Source organism: Cyanistes caeruleus, chromosome 6 (genome assembly GCF_971803275.1).
Source record: "Cyanistes caeruleus chromosome 6, bCyaCae1.hap1.1, whole genome shotgun sequence".
Lineage (NCBI taxonomy): Eukaryota > Metazoa > Chordata > Aves > Passeriformes > Paridae > Cyanistes > Cyanistes caeruleus.
The window spans coordinates 35,387,417-35,413,815 of record NC_141706.1 but is presented as its reverse complement, the minus strand read 5'-3'; the positions used below and the strand labels follow the sequence as shown (position 1 = coordinate 35,413,815).

The 26,399-nt window shown below is 47.2% G+C and overlaps 1 protein-coding gene and 1 long non-coding RNA gene across 9 annotated transcripts in view; one reads left to right on the top strand and one right to left on the bottom strand.

Moving 5' to 3' along the window:
* ACTN1 (actinin alpha 1) overlaps positions 1–13,244 on the bottom strand; it is an 85,960-nt gene extending 72,716 nt beyond the window's left edge. For 3 of the 6 annotated variants that reach the window (XM_086895860.1, XM_086895853.1, XM_086895855.1), the window contains exon 1: positions 12,981–13,229. In XM_086895860.1, coding sequence (XP_086751986.1) covers positions 12,981–13,085 — 105 coding nt within the window. In that variant the 5' untranslated portion in view covers positions 13,086–13,229. Of the gene's footprint in view, positions 1–12,980 lie in introns of all 6 variants that reach the window. The other 3 variants (XM_086895854.1, XM_086895856.1, XM_086895859.1) reach the window with 3 other exon arrangements.
* A 170-nt stretch (positions 13,245–13,414) lies between these two features.
* Positions 13,415–26,399, top strand: part of LOC147652596 (uncharacterized) — a 46,483-nt gene continuing 33,498 nt past the window's right edge. For 2 of the 3 annotated variants that reach the window (XR_015288762.1, XR_015288761.1), the window contains exons 1-3: positions 13,425–14,630; positions 14,769–14,876; positions 19,292–19,531. This is a non-coding gene — a long non-coding RNA (uncharacterized LOC147652596). Of the gene's footprint in view, positions 14,631–14,768; positions 14,877–19,291; positions 19,536–26,399 lie in introns of all 3 variants that reach the window. The other variant, XR_015288763.1, reaches the window with a different exon arrangement.

The following is a 26,399-nucleotide window of genomic DNA, read 5'->3' as shown; positions in this document are numbered from 1 at the left end:
GCAAAATTTAACAAAAAATAGTGTGCTGTGATTTTATTCTCTGGTTACACCCACATCAGAAACACACTACCAAATATTGCTGTACTATCCTGGAAGAGTTGAAAGAGTGTTAAGAAAGGGATATATAACAGCAAATTTGTAGCGACATAATGAAAGCAAACATCTAAAGCTAAACATCACTGAAATACAGAAGAACCCCTCTGAGGTAGCCCACCACTAGACTCGGTCCTGAAGAGACACTTGGGAACACCTAACCAGGGTGTTTAGGTTAGTGGCTGTGCCAGCACCTAAAACCAACACGAAGTCAAACACATGGTGGTAGTGTAGAAGAACATGGAACCGAAAATAATTTCTTTGAATCAAGTGCATTACCTGCAACTATCACAAACAGGATGTACTGAAATCAGCACAAGTGGTTTTAAGGTAACATAGAAAAGCAACAAAAATTAAGGTCAATTTAAAATCACTTATTTTCAGTGCTTGTCATCTTGCATCATCTGGTAACCTTGCTCACACATCAGAGTTCTGAGGTGCAAGCAGGCTTATAAACAGCAGAAACAAGGTCCCTTTCCCCAGTTACCCTGCAGGATAGAAGCCCAGCAAGAGAGCGCAGGAATATGCAGGCAGCTGCACAGGCAGAGTGCAAAGAAATAGGCAGACTCTGCTCAGGCCAGCAGGCAGAGATCTTGGCACATCACAGTGCCCACCACACAAATCTCTGGCCACTGGCACTCTAGGACTTCCTCCCCACCTTACTCACCACTCTGACCTGTATGGCAACAGGTACATTTTCAACCTTTTACACAGCTCTAGGACAAGTTAAGTATATAGACAGCAGTGATGAAGGGTGACAACATGAACAAGGGAACAAGGTCCAAAGGGATAAGAACACCTCTTCCCTCCTAAGCTAAATCCAGAGCACACGGAAGAAATTCTCATTGGAAGTTCTTTATCTCCATTTCACATGCCAGTGGCCATGGTGCAGACCTGCCTCTACTGCCCAGCACCACACAGGAATAAAGCTTGGAGACTGTACAACAATTGCTCAGGAGCTGCAAGGGGAATGGGTTTTGGGTGGATGCGTTTCGTGTTATTTTGGGGGGAGAGGGGGGTTTGAGGGTGGAGGTAAGTAGTTGCGTTTGTTTGGTTTGGGTTTTGCTGTTGTTTTTTTTTTTTTAAATCCTCCTCCTTAGGCCAAGAAAGACTTTCAATTTTTCTGACCCCACCACAGGCCAAACATTTCCAATGAATAGCTGCCTCAGCTCTGAGTACAGCACGCCTGCCAGCTGGGCAATGAGGTATTTTACCACTGCACAGCCTTTGCTTGCTGTACTTGCATGTAGTCACCCACCCTCACTCCTCCTCATCCAGCAGGGCCCTCCATTTCAAAAGCTGCCCACACTTGATCCTCACCATGGCCCTCCTCCTTCCCAAGAAGGAAGAGCTCAAGTTACAAGAGGCTTCATCTCAGGAGGTAAACATGAGGAACAAAGGCCAGAGACATGCTGACACTCCCCTCCTGTCAGGGAATAAAGGGAAGAGCCGGTGAAGCCCTCAGGAAAGCTGTCTCATTACTCCCAAGAGAAGAAGTGGCTGAAGAATACAGCGAGGAATACATCTGCCTGGAAACCCTGCAGGAATGAATCTGCAGGGCCAAAAGCTGAAGCACCTTGGCCTTGCCTGTGAAGTTAGTGCTTTGGCAGGTGGAGGGAGAGCGTAGGCACTGCCCATTGGGACAGCAGCGTACCCTGACAGCAGGGAAACATGGAGCCCGCTGCGACAATGATTTAAAATTTGTACAAACCAAACAAACGTTGAAGTACTACAACATCACACCTTCAATGCCACCAACGCCACCATCTTCTGCTGCAGCTTGCAAGAAGAAGGCTCCTTTTTGACAGCAGATCACCACCCTAAGCTAGCACACCAGCTCACATCCATGGGGCTCCGAGGCTGTGGGAAGGCCACATGGTGCCCGCTGGGGCTTGGCACAAGAGGCAGTGTGGCAGCTGTGCCAGGCTTGTCCTGTGTACCCTGCACCCACCTCTGGGCCATCAGCAGTAACTAGCTCTCAGAAAACTGCAGGCAGAAGTTGTTCCAAGCTCTGCAATCAGAGGATATTCTGCTTCAAGTGCTTTAATTACTGTAAGCAGTTCACTAATTACAGTAGTAATGATTGGATTATGGCCAGTTAACAGCTTTAAAGAAACAAGCCATTATAGGAAGGGGAGGGAAATATTCCTTTGCGTTTAGGATAGAAACAGATTTCAGCAGTCCACCCTGTAGGAGGCTGTTAGTAACTGGCTGGGTCAGACTATTTGCAACACACTGCAACAGCAAGGAGCTGTGTAAAGTCTCACTAAATGGTATGTTGGCACATGGAAATTATCAGTGTTGGAGGAGGTGTGTTTGCAGGAACAGAAGATCTTCTGCTAATGCGCTGATCCCATGTCCTCCAGCAGCTCTCCATGACTGGACCCAAAAGACATGATGCAGGCAGGTGTGTGCATGCTAAATTACTGACATGGTATCAAGCCTCAGATGCTTTGTTTCAGCATGCAAGTTATGAATACAGGCTTTCCAGAAAGTCTTAGGAGAGACCCGATAGCTTGAACCAAACAGCTAAATGCAACCACTCACACTACCAAAAGCCAAAGGCACTCACCAAAAAGAACAGAAATTTCACTAGCACTTGTTGCCAGCATTGCAGGACCAGAAAACCATACAGGAAATGGGCAGGGAGATTACAGACCAGTCTGCAGAAAAAGCAAGTGGACCAACGGATCTCTGCAGGAAGTCCTATCCCAATGGAGACTGCAACAAGAAGGACTGCCAGCTCTGGAAGATAAAGTTTTTTGTGGCCATGCCTTTTCTGAGGAAGGCAAGAAGACTCCCAGATATGAGTATGGCAAGATTTACAGATACACAGCCTCCCCACCTTGAAGGGCACCTTCTACAAAAGAGGAAAGCAATATCCTACTTTACAGAAAAAAATCTCCAGTGTGTTGAAACTACAATAAAGGCATCAATCCTCATTCACAGATGACTACCCTGATGGTAGCCAGCAGTATGCCATGGTCCTTTGGGTCAGTAGCTCTTCCTAACCAAGAAAAGCCAATCCTCTGCACCACAACCGGCCACTTTACATCTCTACCTGCCTTAGGAAAAGCAAGTCTCTGTACTTCTTGCCAGCCCTTGGTGGTAACACACCAACATTGTACCTCCTTACACAAGCTCTTCAGTTGTTCCCCTTGCCCCCACCTCAGCAGTATCTTGCTCTGCTTGGCCTCCTTGTCCTCTTTTCCCTTCAGAGGTCTTCAGCTGAGGACTGGCAGAAACTGAGCTTGGTATCGCTGGCTGGAGGGCGAGGATTTCTGGCAAGAGAAAACCAGTGGATCTGGGCATCTTGCCCAGAGTGAGTTCACACTTGGCTCACCACAGCTGGAAATAGTCTCATCTTTGGCCAGAGTTCCCCAGCAGCCCAACAAAACCCTTGGGAAACAGCAAGTTTGCACATGCCAACCATTTTGAAACAGACTGAAACACTGGTGCTCATGACTGTACTACAGCGTTGCACCCAGCCAGCCTTGTCTGCATAGCACAGCCGCCTGCAAGTGCCACTCCCAGGGGGTGCCTGATGAGCAAGCACTGACGAAGCACAGGGTCTCTCCCTTTGTGTGCAGAACCAGGTGGGGCCAAGACCAACGCTTCCTTTGGAGATGCTCCCCTTGGACGGCAATACTGCAAGCAGGGCTACAGGGGCAGGCAGAGGCTTGAACCAGCATACCCCCACGCTCCTCTTACTACCAAATGCTTGCACCTGGGCTACTGCTCTCCCCCTACTTCATATGAGGGAGATGTCCACATCTCCCAAACCAGCTAACACACATGGGAAACTTACCCAGAAGCATAAATACGCTTAAAATTTTGGAATCAATTTTGGCTGCAGTCAAAGTTTTCCTTAGGAAATTAAGTATACTCCATTGCAATAAAGCCTGGCATAGATATGGTCTAAACAGCTTTAAAGAGCCTCCTTTTTTTGGCACTGTTTAGCAGTTTAGAAATTAGCTTGCTTTTTTTCCAACCATGGAGTCACTTTTTACGGTTTTCTTGGGGATAATACATTTAAGTAACAGAACTAACTTACCATGTAGGTACTTGTGTAATCATGTTACTACTGAAGGGTAGATTTAAATAAAGTGTGTGAGGGGGATTACAGGTAAGTAAGTACTTGAGTAGCAAGAGAAACTTGGCTGCTGTAGAGCCAAGGAATCTGGCCAGGAAACAGGGCTCTAGGACGTACACATCATTTTCCATGATGAAGAGCACTCAGCTGGGATGCAGAGACCATACATGGTTCTCTCACATCTCTCAGAGGCCTTTATGGGCTAGCTCTTGCAGGGAAGATTTAACAGCCCAACTTCCATTTACAGCAGCAGTGAAGTTCAAATGCTTAGCATCGTAATATGCTGCAGTGAGAAGTAGCAAGTGCCCTGGCTGCCTGATCCAAAGGACATGGAAAGCAGAAGTCCCTCCTCTACTGCCAACTGGCCTTGGTTCAGCACTTCTGTAGGACATGAGAGTCATCCTCAGCATTATAAAAGGAAACATCAGTATTCTGTGTGAAATTTCTCCAGCCACCCACTGTGTTCATGGAAGGAACAGAGCAAACCAGTTGCCCATTCACACTATGCTGTGAGACACATACCAGATTTCACAAGGGTCCCTCTGAAAAATGAGGGCCATGCATAGGACACATGAGCAGAGCCCACCTGTGCTATCCTGAAGGGCAGGCCCTACCCTGCAGCAATGCACAGTCACTGCCAAATCAAGCAGACTGACAAAGAAGCAATCAGCTGATCCACCAAGTCATTCCTTCCTTCCCACTGACCACATAAGCAATCTAGGAGGTTGTGGAAAAAGTTGCTGCCTAAGAAGCCTGCCCTGCAGCCTTACCTGTCTATGAACTATCCATACTGGTGCTCCCAGTAGCCCTGGATTGCTGATATTCAGAGACCTGCTTGAAACCACTCCAATCTGACTGACGGACAGGTGATACAGAGACACGTGTTAGTGGTGTTCACAGTAGTGACTGTAGCCAAGACACAGCCTTTTCACTTGCCAACACTTCCCACCGTAGCTCTGATACAATAGAAAAATGACAGGTTTGCTGTCATTTCTCACACCACAGAGTTGAACACATTTCCAGTCTACATAGTTAGAATAACAAATCAAAGGCTCATCTGGATGAAAGACCAAAATCCCCTCTGTTTATGCATGCATACCCCAGCCCTGCCAATGGGAGCTGTTTCAGAACACTAGGAGTTGAGAACATCTCTGCAGAGTCTCATTCATATTGTACTGCTTCAAAGCAGCCACGGATTTGGAAGCAAAGAGAGGGCAATGGCAGGTAAAAGCATGAAGACAACAAGCTGCAGTACATAAGAGAGTTGGCTCTTAAAGGCCTGACCCAGCCCTTACCAGTAAGATACACTCACTGCCAGCTGAACGGCAAAGACACAATGACAGGAAACCAGCATGGGGAAAAAATGGTTCTCCTTTAGCGCCTAATAGGGAGCCAAGAGGTTAAACTGGCACCAGGCCACACCACATCCTATGACCAAGTTCTGCTCTCATACAGTAGGGGAATGAGAGCAGGGAAGGCAATGGCAGGAAGGGAACTAGAAGTTATTTAATTAATCATATTATTAATTAATTTTAATTAATCATATTAATGCCTTTGTCCACCTAAGCATTTTTTAAGATTGTCCCAAGAAGTCCCCAGTTCTGTCTCGGGGATCTGAGTGACTATTGGGAACCCGTATGTCAGTCTCATGTGCCGAGGTCAAAAAGAAGTGGTGGGTGGTTCTATAGACTTCAGTAGAAGGCTTTTCTGGCACATCATACCAGACAGGCAGTACCACTGCTGCTGACAAGTCTATCTCACCACTCTTCACCAACTCATGCCCACAGATTCAATCTCCTGAGTAACAATGCTTCAGCCCCAAAACCTCAGAGTAAGAGCAAACTGTATGCCTCTGTGAAGAAAAGGTGACTGCCTTTCTTGCTGAGGTTGTTTTTCCCACCCTGGCTGCTGTCAAGCATATTGCACCTGCTTTTTCCCCCTGCAGACACAGTTCATATATCGCCTTGATGGGTAACAGAGTTTTACACTGCTATAGAAGATTTGTAGAAGTCATGCTTAAGCACATTCCTCATGATAACCATCATGATTCCAACAGTCTCACATGGCAAGAAATCAGTTTTATATTCTCATACAGAAGAAGAGCAAACTGTTGCATTGTTTTCTGTCCTCCGCCAACACCATTTCTTAGACTGTACGAAACACCTCTAAAAATCACAGCAGCACATCCCAGCAAGCCCCTGGGGCCGACACAACACATTAAAGTGAGACCAGTCCATTTTACATCGTATTTCTGCAGCTTCCCAATGTTTCCCTAGACACTTCTCCTGCCTCTTTTCTACACTGACTGCTTTCTACACCTCATTGTCAGAAAGAGCACAGCCATTCTCCAATAGCATAAGGGCACCCCAGAGAACAGCCTAAGTGTCAGGCACAACAGTGATAATCCACAGCCAGACAGAAAATACTCTCAGTCCTTCCCCAGCACAGCCGTGCAAGTTTTCACCATTTCTGTCACTGCTGTTTGTGCCAACCTTAAGAAGTCCAGGTCGATGTTTTTAGTGGACTCCAGTGAGTTGGCAGAGAAAGGCATAAAAGCTGTTCTGGCTGGGGAGGCCACCTGAACCCTGCTCCTCCTCCACCTGACAGTGCATGAGAGCTGCACCTCTCACAGAGCACCCATGACAAGAGCAAAGTGCCTGCAGCAGGAGCAGCTGGCACCTCAGGGCTAGGAAGAAAGGGGACCGTTCACTGGGTTGCCACTGTAACATACACGGTTTCTAAAAGTGTGATTCCAGTGTTCATGAACACTTTTACTGAACACATTTACTGTCCCACATTCTGAGTTACCACCCAGTTATACTTGAATTATACACAGACAGCACCATCTCACACAAAAGCATGTGCTTCCAAGGGGACAGGAGGGGACAAGTTCTCTCCTGATACACAATAAAACTGGTTTCCAAGCACCTTCTACTTAAGGATGCCCTAAGTAGCATGCCACATCATGCCCCAAGCTTTGAGTACTGCAAGCGGTCAGGACAGAAAACAATGTTATCCTCTCTAGCCTTTGCACTCAATGCACTGAAAAAATGTCACTACTAAATCACATGCACAAGAATTTAAACTGGTTGCCTGAAGCAGTCAGCAAGAAATTCCCCAGACAGACATACTTTACATCACTGGGCTGGTAGCTGGATGCCTTTGAGGTGTTTCAAGCTTCCCTAGACGACTGGAAGGATAAGTTCAGTACAGATTGGTAAGTACCATGGTCTCATAAACTGATCCTTGGGATCTGTTACAGACTCCCCCTGAAAGAATCTGCAGTCTCCTTTTTAACCTATGCCTGCTTTCTCCTTAGACTTGCCCCTTACACAGGATTCTGAATAGGAGGGTAAGTCACAGCAAAACACACATGCCTCATTCATCATCCACCATGACGCTACAGTGAATAATAATGTTCTTGTTAAAAAAACCAAACACGCACATCCTGATGAAACCTGCTCAGTATGAGGCAGCTCCCACACTCAAGGACAAATAACTGATCTACAAAGCCAGATACTTCCAGAGTTCCCTACAGCAACTTTTGAGTTTAATGTTTTGAAAAGCAAGTATCTGGCAACAAGTTACCTGTGTTAAACAACAAAAGGTTGATCTGGAAGATAGGAGATATCTGGTGACCTATATTGCCTGCCCAAAAAAGAGCAGCTGAGCAAGCACCCTTACAAATATCACCATTCTGCTGCTGTATCAATACTGGTCAGTGTGAAATAAAGCATATAGGATACTCAGATGCATCAGGGCCACCTTCTTGCAGCACACCCACACTGTGAAGAGTACTGTGCAGTGTCACAGAAGGAGCAAAGCAACCCAGTGCAGTGCATTCATCAACAATGCACATTTATTTACCTAATGGCTGAATCTATGATGGCACTGAAAGAAATGTTAGCAAACTTCTGTTTAGGAATGGTATCTGACCTTTTTGTGGGTCCACAGCAGCTACCACAACAGTAACTTTCTGGAAGTCTAGATACCTTTCTCAAAATAAACCTTATCTGAACAAGAGAACACTCAATCCAAGTGCAAAGGAATCTGATTGTGGCTTTTGCATTTTGTCAGAGATAATAGTCACACTCATACCATCTGACCAGAACATGCTTACCAGCAGGCTTGGAGGTGGGGTGTTTCCATGATGGCCCTATTTAATGGGTGCTTTCTGTCATTAACAACCCCACCTCAGAGAAGTGATTAGAACAGCAAAATTCAAATCGTAAGAGCAGTAAGGCCTGCAGGATGCAGACACAGTAGGGCCATGAGACCTGTGGCTTTTCTTCTTACCCTTGTATTTATGTGTATCTTCACATGCAGTACATGGCACAGAGTACTGAGAGAGGTTTAAGGAGATTTGGGTTTCTAACAGGAAAATTTCCGTAAGTTCATGAACAACTGTACTTAGTAAGCACTTCCTTGCAGAAAAGGTGCTACTGAAGTCTGTGCTATCACTGCTTCTGCAGCACCATAAATCTGACCAGTCCAGTTCTCTAAGCCAGAGATATCATTTACTGCCACATTGTCAGAGATGCCAACATGGCAAGGAAGAGCAGCAGTGGATAAAGCACAAGATACATTAATTTAATCAATCTGATTTTTTTTCACGTTTTTTACATTTTTTTATTTTTTTAAATAAAGACAAACAATATTATCACTCCTTAGAGCATTAAAGTTGCATATGGCTATATTCTACACAGTGCAAATGAACACTGCCTCCTACTCCTAAGAAAGCAGTTGTCAGGTCAAAAAACAATTTGGCATTTAAAGTTTCCCTGCCAGCTCTACAGCTGAGAGTTGCTTCAGGCCAGATTTTAAAATAAACCTGAATGAGCTGTACCTTGAGCAACGAGCTCATTAAACGAGAATGGCCCATATGAGAGCCTGCTGTATGCAAGATCTGAAGGCTGATCCCTACCAGCACCCCCCAAATAAACCAAATTTCACCCCAGTGTTATTCCTGACGCTAAGGAGACAGGGGCCAGAGATTGTCCTTCTCACCATCACCCTCCACCTCATCTTTGAAGATAAGCCAGGCATGCTGAACACCAACTGGCTCACCTAGTCCCTCACACCCAACCCAGCTGCTTCACCAGCCCACAAGGAATAGTCTGAATGCTGCAGCTGGTAATTTGTCATCAGGAGGTAGAAATGTCCTTGTGGGCACAAGTGACAATCTCTTGGCCACTAAACACCCACATATGTACTTTTTACTAGGCAAGCTTGTCTATCTTGACAGCTAGGTGAGTCCATTGCAATGGCTTTCAGCAAGTTTTGCTCTGCAAATCTGGGAAACTGCAGGATCAATCTTGTTATGCCTTGGCTAGTACTACTTTGAAGCTTGACTCCAGACAGGAAAGAAGAGAAGGCAGAGGGGACAAAAAAGGTTGTTAGAAGAAACTGCTGAGATGAGTTCAACAGTTCAAACTACTAAGATGCAGTTCAAAGGAGAAAGTATTTTAATCCCCAGAATAGACCCCCTGCTCCTGCACAAAACATTGTGCAGAGGCTTCTATCAGGTGAAAAGTAGCTGAATTTGTTCTGCACAGGTTTTTTTTGCTACTTAAGAATAGCAATGCTGTGACGAGCTCTTTTAAACCTCTTAGAGAGACACTTTACTGATAGACATGAAAAATTGGCTTCACATGGAAAGCTGCTTTCCTCCCAGGAACTGTCATTTTATCCCTACGCTGTAAAACAGCAGCTCCACAGGAAGGGGCAGGCAGGAAGAGGTGTGAAACCAGTGCTTCTCCTCTGTATCATATACAAAAGGCCAACTTTCACCCTCCAAATAAGAAATTAATTCTGCAATTTGCTTATTTACCCATTTCAAAGCACCATTCCAGACAGCAAAGATGTAACATCTGCCTCAACACAGGTAGGAAACCTGCAAACCAGCTCCCAGAAACTCAGCAAACTTGTCTTTATAATGCTCCTGTAGAAGACATTACTAAAAGTCAGTAGATCTTCCCGCTTCTGGTGTCTGCTGTGAGTTCTGCTGAGCCCACGCAGCCAGGAGAAGGGGAGCTGGACTTAATTCATATTTGAGTAACATTACTAGATTGCTTGCTTCCCAAGTCTCAATTAGTCCCAGCTGCACAAAGCCTGGCAGGACAGCAATGTGGCACAGCTATCCACAGCCTACAGAGCCTTACTGAGCCAGGACATGAGGGGCTGGGGTGGAAACAGCTGGCAAGACACAGACACTTCTTACATAGACATTTGCTCGCTGCATTTCTGGCCGTGCCACCACTTTAGACAGCTATCCTTGCTCCCAGAGAGGGCCCAAGATGCGAAGTTTCAAGTCTGCCTCACCAGCTGGCCTCAGTGTTATAAATAATAATGATGACAATAATTCAGTACCACTTAAATCAGACTTAGATGAAGACAAACCTAAACATGTGAGTCAGCAAGAAAAGACTGAGCCTGAAAAGAATCTACAGGAATATTTGGTTGGTATGAATCTCTCCTGTTCATCTCAGTAAGCTATTAACTAACATGTACTGTACTGAACATTTAACTTTAATTACTGCAGTGATTTCATTTCACAGGTAAGAAGGACTGACAGTTTTACCTCACCACACTTTGCAGGTTTTAGACTGATAGATATTGTTACCTCCTTACATCTGAAGGAAGCAAGCCCCAAGACCCCAGCAGGGCTTTTGGTCACATTCAGACCCCCAGCAGAAGAGAAAGACTGTCTCTCAATATACGCACAGCCTGCCCAGGCTGGGGTCCAATCCCCAATCCCTTGGAGGGGAGGGACACGGGCTGCAACTGGAAAGAGCCATCACTCCCAGACCTGATCCTCCTAACTATAGACACCAGAGGGGTGGATCACCATAAAACTTTGAGCTTGCACCCACTGCAGAAGGGAACAGCTTCAGCTGTCCATCAGCACAAAGAGAAACAAAAAAGTGATCCCACCACCAGTGACACATTTAACTACATAGAGTCCTCCAGTCCAGCAAGCTGGACAGTAACTCTCACCACATCAAATTCAACTGGTAGGTGTTGACCAGCACAAGAAGTTGGCTTTCGTCCCTTAAAACTCCCTCTTGGCTTCTTCCCTCTGGACAAGTAACCCATGTTAACAGAACAGCTCTCTGTCACCCTCTTGTGATAGGACCAAGAGGACTTAAAATCTCCTGGAAGGAGGCAATACTTCCTTTACAAGTACAAAAGAGCATGACATTTACAGCATGTACAACAACCTTTGGCTTAAGACTTCTGTGGAGTCCAAAGGTTCCACTCCTGCTTCTGACAACCAAATCAGTGTCCCCCTACATATAAAATAGTTTACCTCTGCACCATAAAAGGCAAAAAAATCCCACAGCATGATAATCATTTCCCTTCACAGCCTGTCAGCAAGGCTGGTGATCTCGCTCTGGGCCCCAAGAGCTGTTTCTAGATGTTTTGGCCAGATACAGGCATAGGACTGGAAATAGAGATTGCAGCCAGGCAGATCTTTTGAAAAGGAAGAAACTTCCCTCCTCAAAGGAATAGAGCTCTGACTTCCGATAAGCCATCCAGCACTCACAGCCCAGACCAAGACTGCATTCCTCGCTTTTCCTTTGCTGAAATATAACCTCACACGCTATCAACTCTTCCTCCAGTAAATGCCCTTGTTTGTATACTTTAGTTCTCATGCTGTCTACTCAGCACTCAAGTCCCTGAACAAGGAAATCACCGACAGCAGCTCTATAGCTATCACCTTCAATTAACTCATCAGACTCCAGGGGAAAAACTTCTCAGTGGCACCATTTCAGACAGCTCTGAGCAGGAAAACCTGAAAACCTTTGATCTGGAAGTGGAGGAGGGGAAGAGGAGAAGGGTTAAAGAGGAATAATCATCTTCTCTCTGTTGTGCTCTCCCTTCCCAACTGCTCCCAGCTTTCTACAGAAAGCCCCACACCTCAGGCTACATTACATATGTTAATATATCATTTGTGCATAAAAAAGCAGTATCATCCTCCCTCTCATGTAAGGTCTGGGATTCTTCTGCCCGCTCACAGGAAGGGGAGAGCAAGGCACGATCCAAAACACGAGCCCTAAGAGAATGAGTGACTGGCTGCGAAGTCGGTGGGAGCCTGCTGCACCCCGAAGTGCCCCTGCCATGCCAGCGTGAGTGGTGTTCCAAATTCTGCTTTACTGTTGTCTGATGGAGTGACTAAAACGGAAATGTTTCGGGGATTAGGATTCCTGAGTGATCTAATACAGGATGCTTTTGGTTTAAAGGAGGAGGGAAAAAAAAATATAAGTAGCGAGCGGCGAGGCTGAAGCTCCTCCTGAGCTCCCCTCCCCACCGCCACCCTTTCGGTTTAAAAAAGGGCCGAATGTTACCATTTTTGGACATGAGCTCCGCGCAAGCCCTGCCCTAAACCACACCATTCAAACCAGAAGCCAGTTACTGTCCCGCCGCCGGGGCCGGAGCACGGGCGGCGGCGGGGGTGCGGGGGGGGGATGCGGAGGGGCCCCGCCACCGCCCGCCGGCGTCCTCGCTCCGCCCGGCCGCACCTGCGGGCAGGGACCCGGTGACCCGGCCGACATCTGTTGCTGCGGGGGGACCCGCCGCGGCACCTCCCTCGCTCCCTCCCAGCCCCGCCATCACCTGCCCGCCCCGCCCGCCCCCGCGTCCCCGCCGCCTCGCCCCGCCACGCCGCGCCGCGCAGCGCCAGCCCCCGGCCGGGCGAGCACCGGCCCCGCCGCAGCGGTGGAGGGGGCGGCGGGGCCGGGTCCCGGCAGCCCCACGGGATGTATGCCAGGGGAGAGGACGGGGGTGCGCCCACCTTCCTCTGCTGCTTCTCCCAGGCTGGGTCGAGGAGCAGGTCCCTGTCCCAGTCCTCCTCCGGCTGCATGTAGTCATTGGTCTGCTGCGGGTCGTAGTGATCCATGGTTGTGGCCGCTGCTTCCCGTCCCGTCCCGTCCCGCCGGTGCCGCTGCCCGCTGTGCCCGTCCCGGCCCCGCGGCCGCTCAGCCCGAGCGCGCGGCGGCGGCGCCCGCTCCCACCTCTCTGCCTCGGCCGCGCGCAGCGCCGTGGGGGCGGGACGCCCCGCCCACCGCCCGCCTCCGCGCCCCTCATTGGCCGCGATCCGCGCTGCCGAGCCCCTGCCCCCGGGCGAGAGCCCTTCTCTCATTGGTCTTCAGGCGCGTCCGTCACAGAGTCCGTGTGCCGTGATAGGCGGCTTGACCTACTCGCGGTCCCGCCCGACACCTCCCCGGCGCGGGGCGGAGGCCGCGGGCGGGTGCGCAGGGCCCGTGCCGGGCCGTGCCGGGCCATGCCATGCCATTCTATTCCATTCTATTCCATTGATGTGGGCAAGCCCCGCGCCGCTCTGGGGGCATTTGTCATTCAAGGGCTCCGCGGCTGGATGGGGCGCGTCCTCACGAGCGATTTTGTCACAGAATCACAGAATACTCTTGAGTTGTAAGAGACTCGAAAGGATCATCGAGTCCAGCTCCTGGCCCTGCACAGCACACCCCAAGAGCAACACCCTGTGCCTGAGAGCATTGCCCAAACGCTGTTGGGACTCTGTCACATTTACTGCTGTGAGCACTTCCCTGGGGAGCCTGTTCCTGTGCCCAGCCACCCTCTGGGTGAAGAACCTTTTCCTGACATCCAACCTACACCTTCCCTGACACAGCTTCAGGCGCATCAAACCCTGTCACTGTGAGGACAATCTCGTGTGGCACAGCTGGTGCCCGTCCCGCCGGCCCCGACGTGAGGGTGCTCAGTCACAGCCCCTCAGTCCCGCTGCCCGACTCAAAACACAGATTGTGGGGTTGTGCAGGTGTGCCCATACCTAGATCCAAGATAAAGGGCTGTGTTATCCTGTTCCTGAGCGGTAGCCGCTGGTCAGGGTTGGGATTGTCAACACTGGCAGCCAGAGCCCCTCACACCCGGAGTCAGTAGATGCAGCCTGGGAGGCTGCGCCAGGTATGCTGCTGCTGTCTGCCCACAAATACCCAGTTTGACAGGAAAACGCTAAACTAAAGTGTGTTTGGCTCATCTAGTAGCTTCCTAGAGGGGAAACACAACGCATTAAGGAGTGTACCAAAACACAAATGCTTGACATGGGCTTCAGTCAGTTAAACAAGTAGGGGGGGGAAAAGGACAGCAGCTCTGTTTGTTCCCCTTCCTAGTCTCGCTAAGCACTATGGCATTTCTCACAGAATCTAGAGGAAGCTCAAGGAAACACAGCTTTGAAACATCAGCATGCAGGGCAGAGTGAGCTTGTGTCCAAATTTGTCCAATACAGAAGAAGCAGAGTTTGTGGGAGAGCGGGTAGCTGAGAATAGACTGGAAAGATGCTGCAAACCACAAGGTTTTACACAAGAAATGTTCTACATCAAGCTGGATTTAGCCCTAAATTACACCAAGGAGCTCCACTTGCAAAAAAGGGGATTTTTTTTTTCCTGCTTCTTAACAAGCATTGGAGGTGAAATTTGATTTTGTTCCTTACTTCTTGGCATAAATAACTGTGCAGACTATAATGGACAGATGCATGGTATAATGGTACTCTGTACTGTCCTCTGTATTCATGTGTTATATGATGATCCTTTATGTACACTTGCAGATATCAAAACCACAAATATGATTATCAGAATAATGGTTCTGCACCATTCAGAGACTTGTATTCACTCTACCATGCATCACTCAAGATGAAGAAAGATTATTTAAATATGTAAGTACAGAAGCAGTGACTTATAGAGCAGTCTTCATATATATTTGCTAATATTGTTTGATGTGTGTCATTTTGTGAAAATAATTTTTTTTCCCTGTAAAAAACCTAATTTTACTTTTCTAGCAGAGTATCCCCTAGATTGTTCTTCCCTTTGCTTTCATGGTGTCACTTAAACAACAATAGAATCGGGAATTACGCTTCTAGTCCTATATTACTGTTATCACATACCCCTATCTACTTCCATCCTTCAAGGAGTACTTGGCCAACATTGCCCATATAATGGCCCCTTTGTTCCCTCACTTCATCTCTGGAGGGAAAGGTGTTTGCTGCTCAGAAGTTCACAGGAGCATCAGGCAACCAAAGCAACTTGGGCAGCTGCTGAGCTGGTTCTGCAGAGGGACATAGGGAGTAAAATCATCCAGCGGCACTGAGAGAGTCATGTTAGATGCCCACGAAACACATGGTACAGTGAAATGACCACCTCATTGGGGTTACCATCCTTATTCTATGATATGGGCATAGAGACCTTCAGTTACCCAAGGTTAGTACTTCTCATGTTTTGCCTGCAAGTTGTCCTCTACTGAGGGGCAGGTCTTTGTAGGCTTTTTTTTTCTCAGTCTTTTTGGTTTTCTGTGTCAGTCTTTAAGGGACATTCCATTTCACAGTGCTGACATAGTACCTCTATCTGGCCCAAACAATAAAGAGACTCGGGAACCAGAGAAGAGAAAGACAATAGCATTTTCCATGCTCCTACAAGAGACATAGAATGGATTAAAGTAGAAGAGAGCACGCTTCAAACTGGACACCATAAGTACATAAATCCCTGACAAGTGGTGTATTCACATACAGACCAAGGGCTTGATCCAGGCCATGCTCAGTGCCAACTCTCCTGGTGGAAGCAGAGGAAGATGCTGCCCTGAGGCACAGGGGAAGCCATGGTGCAGCTGCTGCTGTAGAAGCTACACATCTCCATGAGCAGAGGTCTGAAAGGCAAAGCCAACCAGTGCCTTCCACATGGTAGCAAGAAGGCAGGAGAACCTCCTTACCTCTGGAAATTGCAAATGAAATAGAGGATAGCTCATTCTTGCTGCCACCAAGAGGGAGACTCAGGTTTGAGTCTCTTGTTCTCACTCTCTGATTGTGCAGAGCTTGCCTGATGATGTGCCTGTGGCTTACAGAGGCAAGAGGCAGAATTTATTGTTTCTTTCACTTTCCAGGCACCTAAACTGACCATGGAACAAGTGTGACAAGCATTACATTTGGAGGTAAATGTGAAATTTTTCTGGAGAGGGAACAGCTGCAACAGGATAGGAGAATAGCAAGCACAGGGATTAGTTTCTTTCTGGCCTCCACCCTTGCCTTCACAGAAAACCCTTTTTTATGCGAGAGTCCTGAGCTCTCAGACCTATCATTATTTAGCTCCAGCTTAAAAAACTTCACTTAAAATCCATTCACTTTGATGTTCTCCATAATTACAAGTCTGCTATTTTGTAGCACAGTGCTTGAAAAAAAAAACAGCCCGCCCCCATCTTCAAGGATATCACTTGTACAGTGGTATCCTCAGGCTGTTTTCAAGCAGAACCCCTTTCTGGCCATGGCATGGAATCACTTTCCAGAGAGAAAGCCAACAAAAATTTCATTTCTTCTGTGCAAGGCAGCTGACTCGTCATACTTCAGCTACAACACACTGCACTGGCTTCTTTCCCACATGGCTCTGCCACTTACCTGCGAGTCTAACACTGACCAGAGCAGCAGTAGTCATTGCTGTGCCATCCATCACTGCTCTGGGACACTCTGGATCCCTTACAGATACAGTCAGTATGGGTTGGGCATGCAGCTGTAGGTCACAGTTGTTTCAATAGTGGGCCAGCAATCCCTGCCTGAACAAACCCACACCTGCACTCAGATCTCTTGAGAGCAAAGTGCTTTGAGGATGCTTGCTCAATATTTTGCATGCTGCTGCAGTGGCCTGTAGCTGTCTGCAGACACCAAGATCCACCCATCCATCCATGGGACAGTTTTGCACAAAAGAAGCATTCCTGGGTGAAGATCTGCAGGATACTGCTGCAGAAATGCATCGCCAGAGAGTTCAGTGCAGTGGTCACATAGCCCCCTCATCCCTGACAGGTTACAGAGAGCTGGTGTAAGACCTGACTGTGTGTAAAGTTCACTTGCTCATAATTTTTGCTCCATGAATGATGCAGGCCTGGAATAATCCTGTAGGGGAAACCATGGAGGGTGATGGATGGTAGAAATTTGATACAATGCAAAATGTGATACAAGCAGGCAAGGCATGTCCTGCAGTCTTTCATTCTTTGTGGAGAAGTGCATGGTTTGAGAGTTGAGGCTATGTGAGTTATATAGGCAGAGCAAACACAGAAGAGCACACATCAACAGATCTGGAGCAGACTGTACTGTCAGCAGCCAGGGAATGCTGTGCAATTGCAGTAGCATGGCAAAGCATGAATGCTATGCAGATGGGTAATGCCAGAGCTCTCACAGGCCTTTCCCCAGGAAATCCATGTCCAGAAGTACATGCACAAAGCGGAGTCATTTGTAGAACACAAGAAGCAAACCTTCTGTCCCCCTCAGCATTTTTAAGGCTGTGGATGGAGTCCCGTGTCTAGATCTGGGTGCCAGTTTTTAAGACAGATACACATCTCTTTGGAGAGAGTCCAAAGGAGAAGTAACAAGAAGACTCAGAGGTCTAGAAAACCCGACCTTTGAGAGGAGACTGGAAGAAGCAGGCTTTGTTTAGTCTAGCAAAGGAAAAAATTTAAGTGAGACACAGTACCAGCCCTCAAATACATCAAAGTTTACTGCAAAGAGTAACACATTACATCATTTTCATTGGCGAATCTGCAAGTGGTCAGGATAGCAAAGAACTTGAGGAGGTCACCAAAGGAAGGTGCTGAATTCTCACTGCTGGAGATTTTAAAGAAAAACTAGGACAGTTATAAGAAAGGCCAAACTTTAGGGACAATCAACCCCACCATGAGCTTGGAAGGTGAACCCTGTGTCACCTTTTGTGATCCCCTCCAACTTGGTTTCATACCGTGTAATATCACCAGCTTCAGAGAGTAAGACAGTACCATGAAGCAACATGATTGTAAAGAGACTAATGATTGAAGAAAAGTATTTACAACTGTAGGGAAATAAAAGTGTTAAATCAGACATATGAAACCTGACCTAGACAGTCTCATCAGACACCCATGTGTAAAGCACATTGCAGCACAACTGCTGCAGGATATTGATTCAGCTGAGAGAGGTGAGTAAGGTGAAAGGGACTTTGGGAAAAAATATATTTATATACACTTACATGGACAACAATTGCTGAAAATCCACTTCCAGCTGCCTCATAAAGGAAGTGGAAATTCTCTGTGTCACAGCTACCAGCAAAACTCATCATCACTCCAAATGCTGACAGGAGATGCTTCTGTCCTGGTTTTGGCTTTTAAGTGCACCTCTCATGGCCCCTTCATCTCTTCATGCTTGTAGCATCAATTGTTTATTTCAATAGTGAGATGTGTCACCTTGTCATTAAACTGCAAACTATATTCATAATCCATGCTTGGGTGTGGAGCCACAATGACAGATAGTTCATAAAGGGCTAGGAAAATGCAGATCCATGTGACTCTAGAGAGGCCCACCCTCATCATAGTGCACCAACAGGACATAAATGCTCTAAAATGCTCTAAACTGAAACTAAGTGCAGAGGGAGTTGGTTGATTCTTACCTGCTGTTACCTGTGGTCTTCAGAATGCTAATCAAGGCTCCTGTATTATCATCTAGTGCTCCTAAGGCTGCCCTGGGAGATCTGGGAGAAACACCTGAGATTCCCAGTTTCTTTTGTACAATGCCAAGCCACCTGCCTCCACCAGCAGCAGAGGTGGCACAGCTTAGTGCAGCATGGTGTGGAGGCGGAACTCGCTCCCTTTAGAAAAGTAGTTGGTACAGCTGGAAAACCTACCAACAGCCTTCCAGGCATGTCAGCTTGTTCTCAGCACACAGTGGTCCAGCAGTGAGTGGGGAACATGATACTGAGCCAGTGAGGCTGGGATCCAGATTCAAACTTTTCTCAGAATTGGAACAGGACTCACACACTGAGCCTAAAGTTACTGCTCCATTAGCTTGCTTTCCCAAAATAGACTTCCTGGAGCCTAAATCTAGCCATTCACGACTGTGGGCTTTGCTTGAAGAAATCCCTTCACCCCACTTCTCTGGAGGGCTCAGTGAGCCCCTGGGTGGTTGGCAGCCTGCCTGTCTCTGCAGAACAGGTTAAGCTTCTGTGCTCTGCAAGCAAAAACTGCTGCATAGAAGCAGTTATGGGTTATGCATGCCTTTGTACAGAAAATCATCTTGTGTTCATTATTATTGGCTCTTAACTAGCTCATGGCTGTTTCTTCTCTGTACAGCGGGAGCAACTCTGCACAGCTAGTGGAAATCCAACTGAGCAGTGCAAAGTTATCTCTTGTATCAGAAAGCTTCTTATCTGGAAATCTGCAGAGAACCTCATACCTATACATTTGCAGTGGCTCCACTTTGAGGAAGGTGACACTTGTGGAGCAGTATGTCCAGTGCTGTAAGACAAGCGGGGACGATGCCGCTGGGCAGCACCAACAGCATACAGCAGGGACAGCCACTCAGCAGGCAAAGTAGGTAAGCTGCTTCCCCAGCTTCCTTTAATCTCTTCTCTAAGAGAAGACTCCAAACCAGCTGTGCAAGCCCCACTCTCCCCTGTAGTGCTTTGACTCTCTGAGCCATGACTACATGCTTGTGCCTTCCCTGCAAGCCTCTCATAAAGTTAGCTTTGATACACAGCAAGAAAAGAGGGGTGTGAGAAATGCAGACAGTGGCACTTTCAGACCAAGGCAAGGAGGCTCTCAGGGCAGCCCAGCCTCCACCTCATTCAGGCCTGTGTGCATGTTCCACCTGTGCTCTCTCTGGCTGTAGCCCAGCAGTCAGGACCAGAGGTCATCCTTACAATTTAGAGTTTGTTCCATAAACTGGTCTTCTCCCATCCCTAGGGGTCCTTCCCAGGGCATCCTGCTCTCCATTTATATATTGTGCTTTTTAATTTTTATTTTTTTCCTGTGAGAAAGCCTAAGCTATTTCTTTAATAGCAGAGAGGGAGATGAAGTGGCTGAGGAGTAATAAATAATATAGAGTGGTGGAGCAGACCTCACATTAAACCTGTAGTCCACATGTCAAAACATCAGTCTCTTGTGACTTTTGTTGGACCAACAAATTAAACCCAGCAAATCAGTACATGTTTCTTTCCTGACTGTTTAAAAAATATTATAAATTTATTTAATATTTTTTGCAGGGCAGGCATCAAGCAGAGGCCTCCCCTGTAGCTGTGCTCGTGTCCCAGGAAGGACAGATGCACTTCCATGTGGGATGCCTGGGAATCAGACTGTGGGCTTTTTACACAACAGCTTTAAGCAGGCCTTAGTGTGGCTGCTGTCCAGCCCAGCAGTCAGTGGCCCTGACCGGGTCCCCGGGATGAGTGATGCACACAAGCCGGATCACGGCAGCCCTGCTGGGCTGGACTCCCCTCTGATCACTGTGTCTCCCCAACCCCAGCGGTGGCTGATGCTTGGTGCAGGGACAAAAGCAGAGAGTCCTGCTGGGCCGTGCCACCCATTCCCCACACCGGGTTTTCCTACCCTGGGCTGTGCCTGGCCCCACGGCGCCTGGCCAGGAGCTTGAAGGTTTCCACAGCCACGAGGGTCAGACTGGCTCCCCGGGCCGGCTCGGCCCCCGCAGGAGAACTGGGAGCCGTGCAGCCGCGTAAGGAGCGGCAGCGGGAGCGGTGCCGGCCCACCGCAGGGATCCCCGGCTCCCGGGGCAGCTCCTCGCACTCCCGCTGCAGCGCCCGGCTCCTCCACCCGAGCCACAGTGGAGGCCCTTGGCACTAAGCTGTGAAATGGAGGGTCAAACAGACCGGGTGCAAGAGGGAGAAACACCGAATCGGGAATTTGGGGCCGGGCTCGTTCCTTCAGACGTGAGCTGTTTAAATAACTGTCTAGGCAAAGATGTGCTGCTGTATATTGCCCTCCAGGACACAGGCAGAAAGCAGTGGTGCTCTTCTCTCTGGAAAGCAAAAGCAGCCCTAACAGCTTCCCTGGGTCTTCCCCGGCTGAAAAGTGAGAGCCACTAATTAACATAAAGGAAGATGTTTTGGTTTTTTTTTCTTGTGTTCTGGCCAACAGCAAGCTCACCATCACTGTTCTTGTCCAAAACTACCCTGAACATCCCTACCCCATCCTCTTCACAGGGCAGTAGTAGATGTGGTTTCTGCACTCTCAACTGGCTGGGAGACAGCCTCCATAGCAACAGCAGCCTCTGACCCTCTATATTGAGTGAAAGCAGTGCTGTAGGAGAGCTTGACATCTTTGGGGATGAGGTAGGAGCCTCACCACAGGCAGAATTGTTCAGGTGTTGGGGCTGACACAGTGGGGCCTACTCCCACTTGGACCCACTTGGGAAGAGGTTGTTTCAGTAGGCATGTACCTAGTACTCTCTTCTGACACTGAATCACTGGCCCTATCTCATCTGTCCCACACAATCTTTGGCTCAAAGCACACTGGATAGCAAGCACCTGCTTTTCTTCAATCTGCAAAGAAGAGTTGGAATCCATTTTCACACAAATTGCCAGAGAAAGGCTAAAGGCTGATGTGTTATCTCCCCATCCCAAGCAGCAATATGCTACCTCAAGGCAGTCATATCTTCCAGAGGAATGAATCTTACGAAGAGAGGTGGCAGCTGGCTGTCATTTGGAAGAACAGAGCCAGTCTCACCTCGAGAAGCAGCCCTGTGGCTACTGTGCATGCAGCATTTTTCCACTCCGTGAAGGACATTTCTCCAGCTGAGATGCTAGTTCACATGGTCGCCTCCTCCATCATAGGATTTTGGAGATATGCAGCCTGGTAGATCTTGCTTATAGTCACAGCTCTGAGAAGCTGGTCCCAAGCAGTCACCAGTGTCCCAAAGTTGTTGGACAAGAAGTAAGGACATCCCCATCTGGGGAAGAGAGAGATGATGAGAATGAGCCACAAGGTCAGTATGCTGGACTCTTTTTCTCGATTACTTAATCTCTGACTTTTAAAAAAAATTTCTTCATCTCACAGGGTGTTTTTTACTGCAGTAATTCCTGTAATATCTGAGGTTGCAGGTGTTGGAAGTAGAGTTATAGTCAAGGACAGCAGAAGGCCTCCCAGTCTTGGTGGCAGTGCACAGACCATGGGGCAGGAAAAATCATCAAGGATTTTTCTCTTGCCATGATCACTCTGCAGGTTATGCACATTGTACCCAAATGGTTACGGCTGGAGAAGCTGAGCTAATGAAGCATGACCCTCAGAAAACTTCCTTGTACTGTTGTGGTAAAGAAACACAGGTGCTCTTTACTCTTTCTTGTAAGGTTGAGATGAAAAAAATGCCTTTCAGATACTGCATCAGACAGGTCTTCGAAAAATAGTGATGAAAATAAAAGCCTGGGAAGAAGAAGAAAGTTACTTGGTCTTAGTATGAGACTTGGCAGCTCTGGGGCTCAGTTTTTGGCATTGTCCTGTTCCTCTGAACACCCTCTGCAACCTGACGTCTCTGGGCAACACCGTTCACAACACTGCAGTCTCGCAGACTAGGAATTGGAAATGCCAAGATATTGACATCTTGTGAAATATCCTGATTATTTCTTACAAAGTCCCATTCCATATCCTCCATTTGTATGAATGAACTTAGACAATTCTCAAGATAACCCACAGGCAAGAGCCTTAGATTATAATCTTTCTTTATAGCAACACCCACATAAAAGAAAAACCCTCGTGGCATAGTCTACCTGTCTGTGTATAAAGGTGGTTGGCTCCTTTTAGAATGGTAAGTATTTTCTGAAGGGGAAAATGTGAAAAAATCAAGAGAGACGTGAATTGTGGGAAATGAACTGAGAATATTTGTATGGGAAATACAGTGAAATATATTCTTTTCTACTATAAATCATTGCAACTACTGATATGCACAGTACTAATGGTCATAGCCATCTCAGGTACAGAGCCAGAAATATGCTTTATGAGAAACCTTTCTAGCTCCCTGCTGATAGACCTCTACCCACAGCTAATGAAGCATATTTTAATCCCTGTTTCTTTCAGACCTAAGAGTACATATGTGCACCTCGGGTACCTCAAGTATGTGGTATCCTGAAGAGTAATGGAAATCAAAACCAGAAAGGTGTGAATATTTGGCTAACACAAGGGAACATACATGAAAATTACAGTTTTGCAAACCTTTGCCAAGGTGGTACCAAATTCAGCCCTAGCACTACACAAATATATATCAACTTGATTGATGAGGGGGTTTGTTGAAAAGTTATGGTTAAGTCCTGTCCTCACAGGACCCTGTTGTGGTATTCTGTGACAGAACAGAAGATAAAATTTGGAAATAATTTTCATCATATGTGTACATAGACTCTGTTCCACATATTCATAATTTCTGGAATGTACTGCTTTGGGGTTAATAATATTTCTGGGATCTTTATTCAAGGATGATTTTCTGCTAAGGCAAAAAAGGTAACCAAGCATCCCCCTGAATCCCCCTGAATCCCTAAACTGTCATTCTTTGAAGGACAGACAATGCAAAAAGCACACAATTGATACAGTAGAAAATAAATATAAGTACTTCTTCATCACCTGACTCAAGTAAGGCTCTATTTTGGACTTTGAAAGTACCCAGGTCTCCCTTGTGCTGAGTTCAGTCTATCATCATGGCACTCTCATTTCAATGAGAGGAAAGCAGAGAGTGTGTGAGCCTGAGGTTATGGGAATACCACTTCATAACATGCTCAGTGTCTGCAAATAGTAAAGCTGAGCAGAGCTCACAGGATTGTGTCATCTCTGTGCCCAAACCCTCTGCCCAGGGGCTTAGGCTGGGGCTGTAGAGCTGGAACAGGCTGTGTGGGTCTTGCTGAAAGACATAAATAATTTCACTCCTTTCTGATTCTGTTTCATTATACCATTACATTAGCCACAAATTACATTGCCTTAGCTAAAAATAAATGTAAACATCAGGGGTTGTCTGCAGACGTCTGGTCTCTTTGTGGCTGGCACCTGAGATCCCTACACACGAAAAACAAAGTGGAGAGCACAAGGCTCCCCATTTTCTCCGTGCTTTTGTGGTATATAGTCTCTGGACGCTTGTCAGCACTGTGCAATTGCCGAGTTTCCTGTCCAGGGCCAGTTTCCTTGTCTACTCAGGACTTCCAAATAGCTCTGGGGAGAAAAAGTCTAACCCCTCCTTTATGACCACAACAGAGGAGAAGTGAGTCCCAGCCCAGCTGCACAGATTTTTTGGGGAAATGACCAAGGCTCAGGGCTCTGGCACTTCTTTTGGAGCACAGCAATGGCTCAACATGTTTTCCAGTGGCATCTGGTTTGGAACAAGCCCCCTGACCTTTATTTTGCAGCATGACCCATCTCAGAGCAGTTGCATCCCAGCCCTTGGGCACTCTCTGGGAGTGACTCCCATTTGCATCATAGCTTTTGCACACAAGGGAAAAAACCCTTACTATATACAACAATAGTAGTAATTATGGCAAGAACAATTAAAAAAGGAGGGAGAAAGAGGATCTGGACCCAGTTCAAATTGTGTATGACCAATACCAAAACTAGCATTACCTTGAATGGGACTGAGTGCTGGTTTCTTCCTGATTCCCAAATAAAGCTACAGAGGAGGCACACCTTGGATTTACAGCAGTGTTTTCTCTTGTACCTGTTTATCTGCTTTGTTCATTTATCTGTGACTTATTCATATTTCCAAAATCCAGCCCACCCAACAGGTTCCTGGGAGTATAGTCACAATGTATTACATATAAAACACCCTGAGAGAAGAAACCAGTTCAAGAGCTTTTTAAACATCAATAGGCTTCAGTTCTGCCAGAGCATTGCTGGAAGAAATTAGAGATGGGTGCAAATGAATGAAAAGTTCCTGCCACTGTTCTCCAGCCTGGTTCAGCAAAAGTACCAGTCTCCTAGGAGCAAATTCATCCTTCCTGACAGCAGGTCTGTTTCCCCCTGGTCTCTGCCTGCACAAGCCAGAGACCTCCAGCCCTCCATGGTCACTATTGATAGAGGTGTTTCCCCTGAGCACAGCCCAGAGCTGCATGTGTAAGCACCCCTTCACATTGGTACCATCCTCTTTTATTAGGCACATTCAGAGCAGCCTGGCCCCAGTCTAGGCTCTATTTTCAGATAAGCCTGGGATGGATGCTCTGAAGAAAGAACAGGGCCAGTATCTACCTTACAGCTTCCCTGTAAGAGCAGAAGCAGCATTCACTCTACATGTAGTCCCACTGACAAAAGAATCAGGCCTTACATTTGGATGTATAGCTACAGACACATCTCTCATTCCTTCCAGCTCTGATGGAATTCTTGGGAAGAGCTACCACTGCAGGGTGTAGCCTTCAGGGAGGATATGCACATGCATGGACTGCTGCATAGGAGACACTCCCTGAGCAACTAGGCCAGGGGCTTGGCTGCTGGGGAGCACCACCCCACCCAGGGGATACCCTGGGCTTGATGAAAAACAAAACCATAAAACCACATTGAGTCCTGGGCTTGTAATTCAGAATGGAATTAGGATCTTGAATCTCACTCTGGTTTACTGTCTCTGGAAGTTCAAATTCTGGTGCAGGCCAGTAGAAGTCTGTCATTCTTGAGCACCATCAGGAAATCCAGTTTGGAAGGGGCCCTGGTCCAGCTGCCAGCTCAGAGCAGGGCCAGTTTTCATCAGGCTACTTAGGCCAAAAAAGGCAGGATTCCACTAACACTCTCTTTTTCATCCTATCTGCTGGCTTGAGAGACTGGATTGTGTTTTTACCACATTTTAGTTACACTAGCAATAGAGAAACCACTGCAGCCCTGCCCAGCTGAGGAGTCAGGTTCTGTTTTGCTTTTTGCCCTGCTTTATATGAAAATGGCAATTGGTAAGAGCCCAAACTGTCCTCAGCTCCACCAGAATAATGGCCATTGTCCTGGAAAAAGTAAATCATGCTGATCCCTGTTATGCTACTTCTAGTGGCCACATTGTCTTTGATAAAAATAACCCAGGGCTATTAAAAAAAACCCACAGTCTGAGCTCTTCATGAAGGATAAGGCTTCTCAATAAAAAACCATGTCTGGATTGCATGGCCTCACAGCAGCACAACTACAGTACTGCTGGTTACCTCTTCTTGTGGTACCTGGGTTTTGCTTTGGAGACACCCTGGACAAACAGAGTGTGTTGGGTCCATGCTTCTGGGGAAGCAGATGAGTGTGTGGCCCTTCCCTCACAGCCCTCTGGTTTCACCAGGAGTCCTGTGCCTTGTAACTGCTTTTTCTGGAGTCCGTGGACTAGACAAGGGATGATGGATGCCTGGCTTTCCATCTCACTGTGTTGAAAAGCAGCATTTCAGCCAAGCAGTGAGTCCAGGTAAAAGGAAATATGGGGAAGGAGAGGGTGTGAAGAGGTAGAACATGAAATAGGCAGAAACAG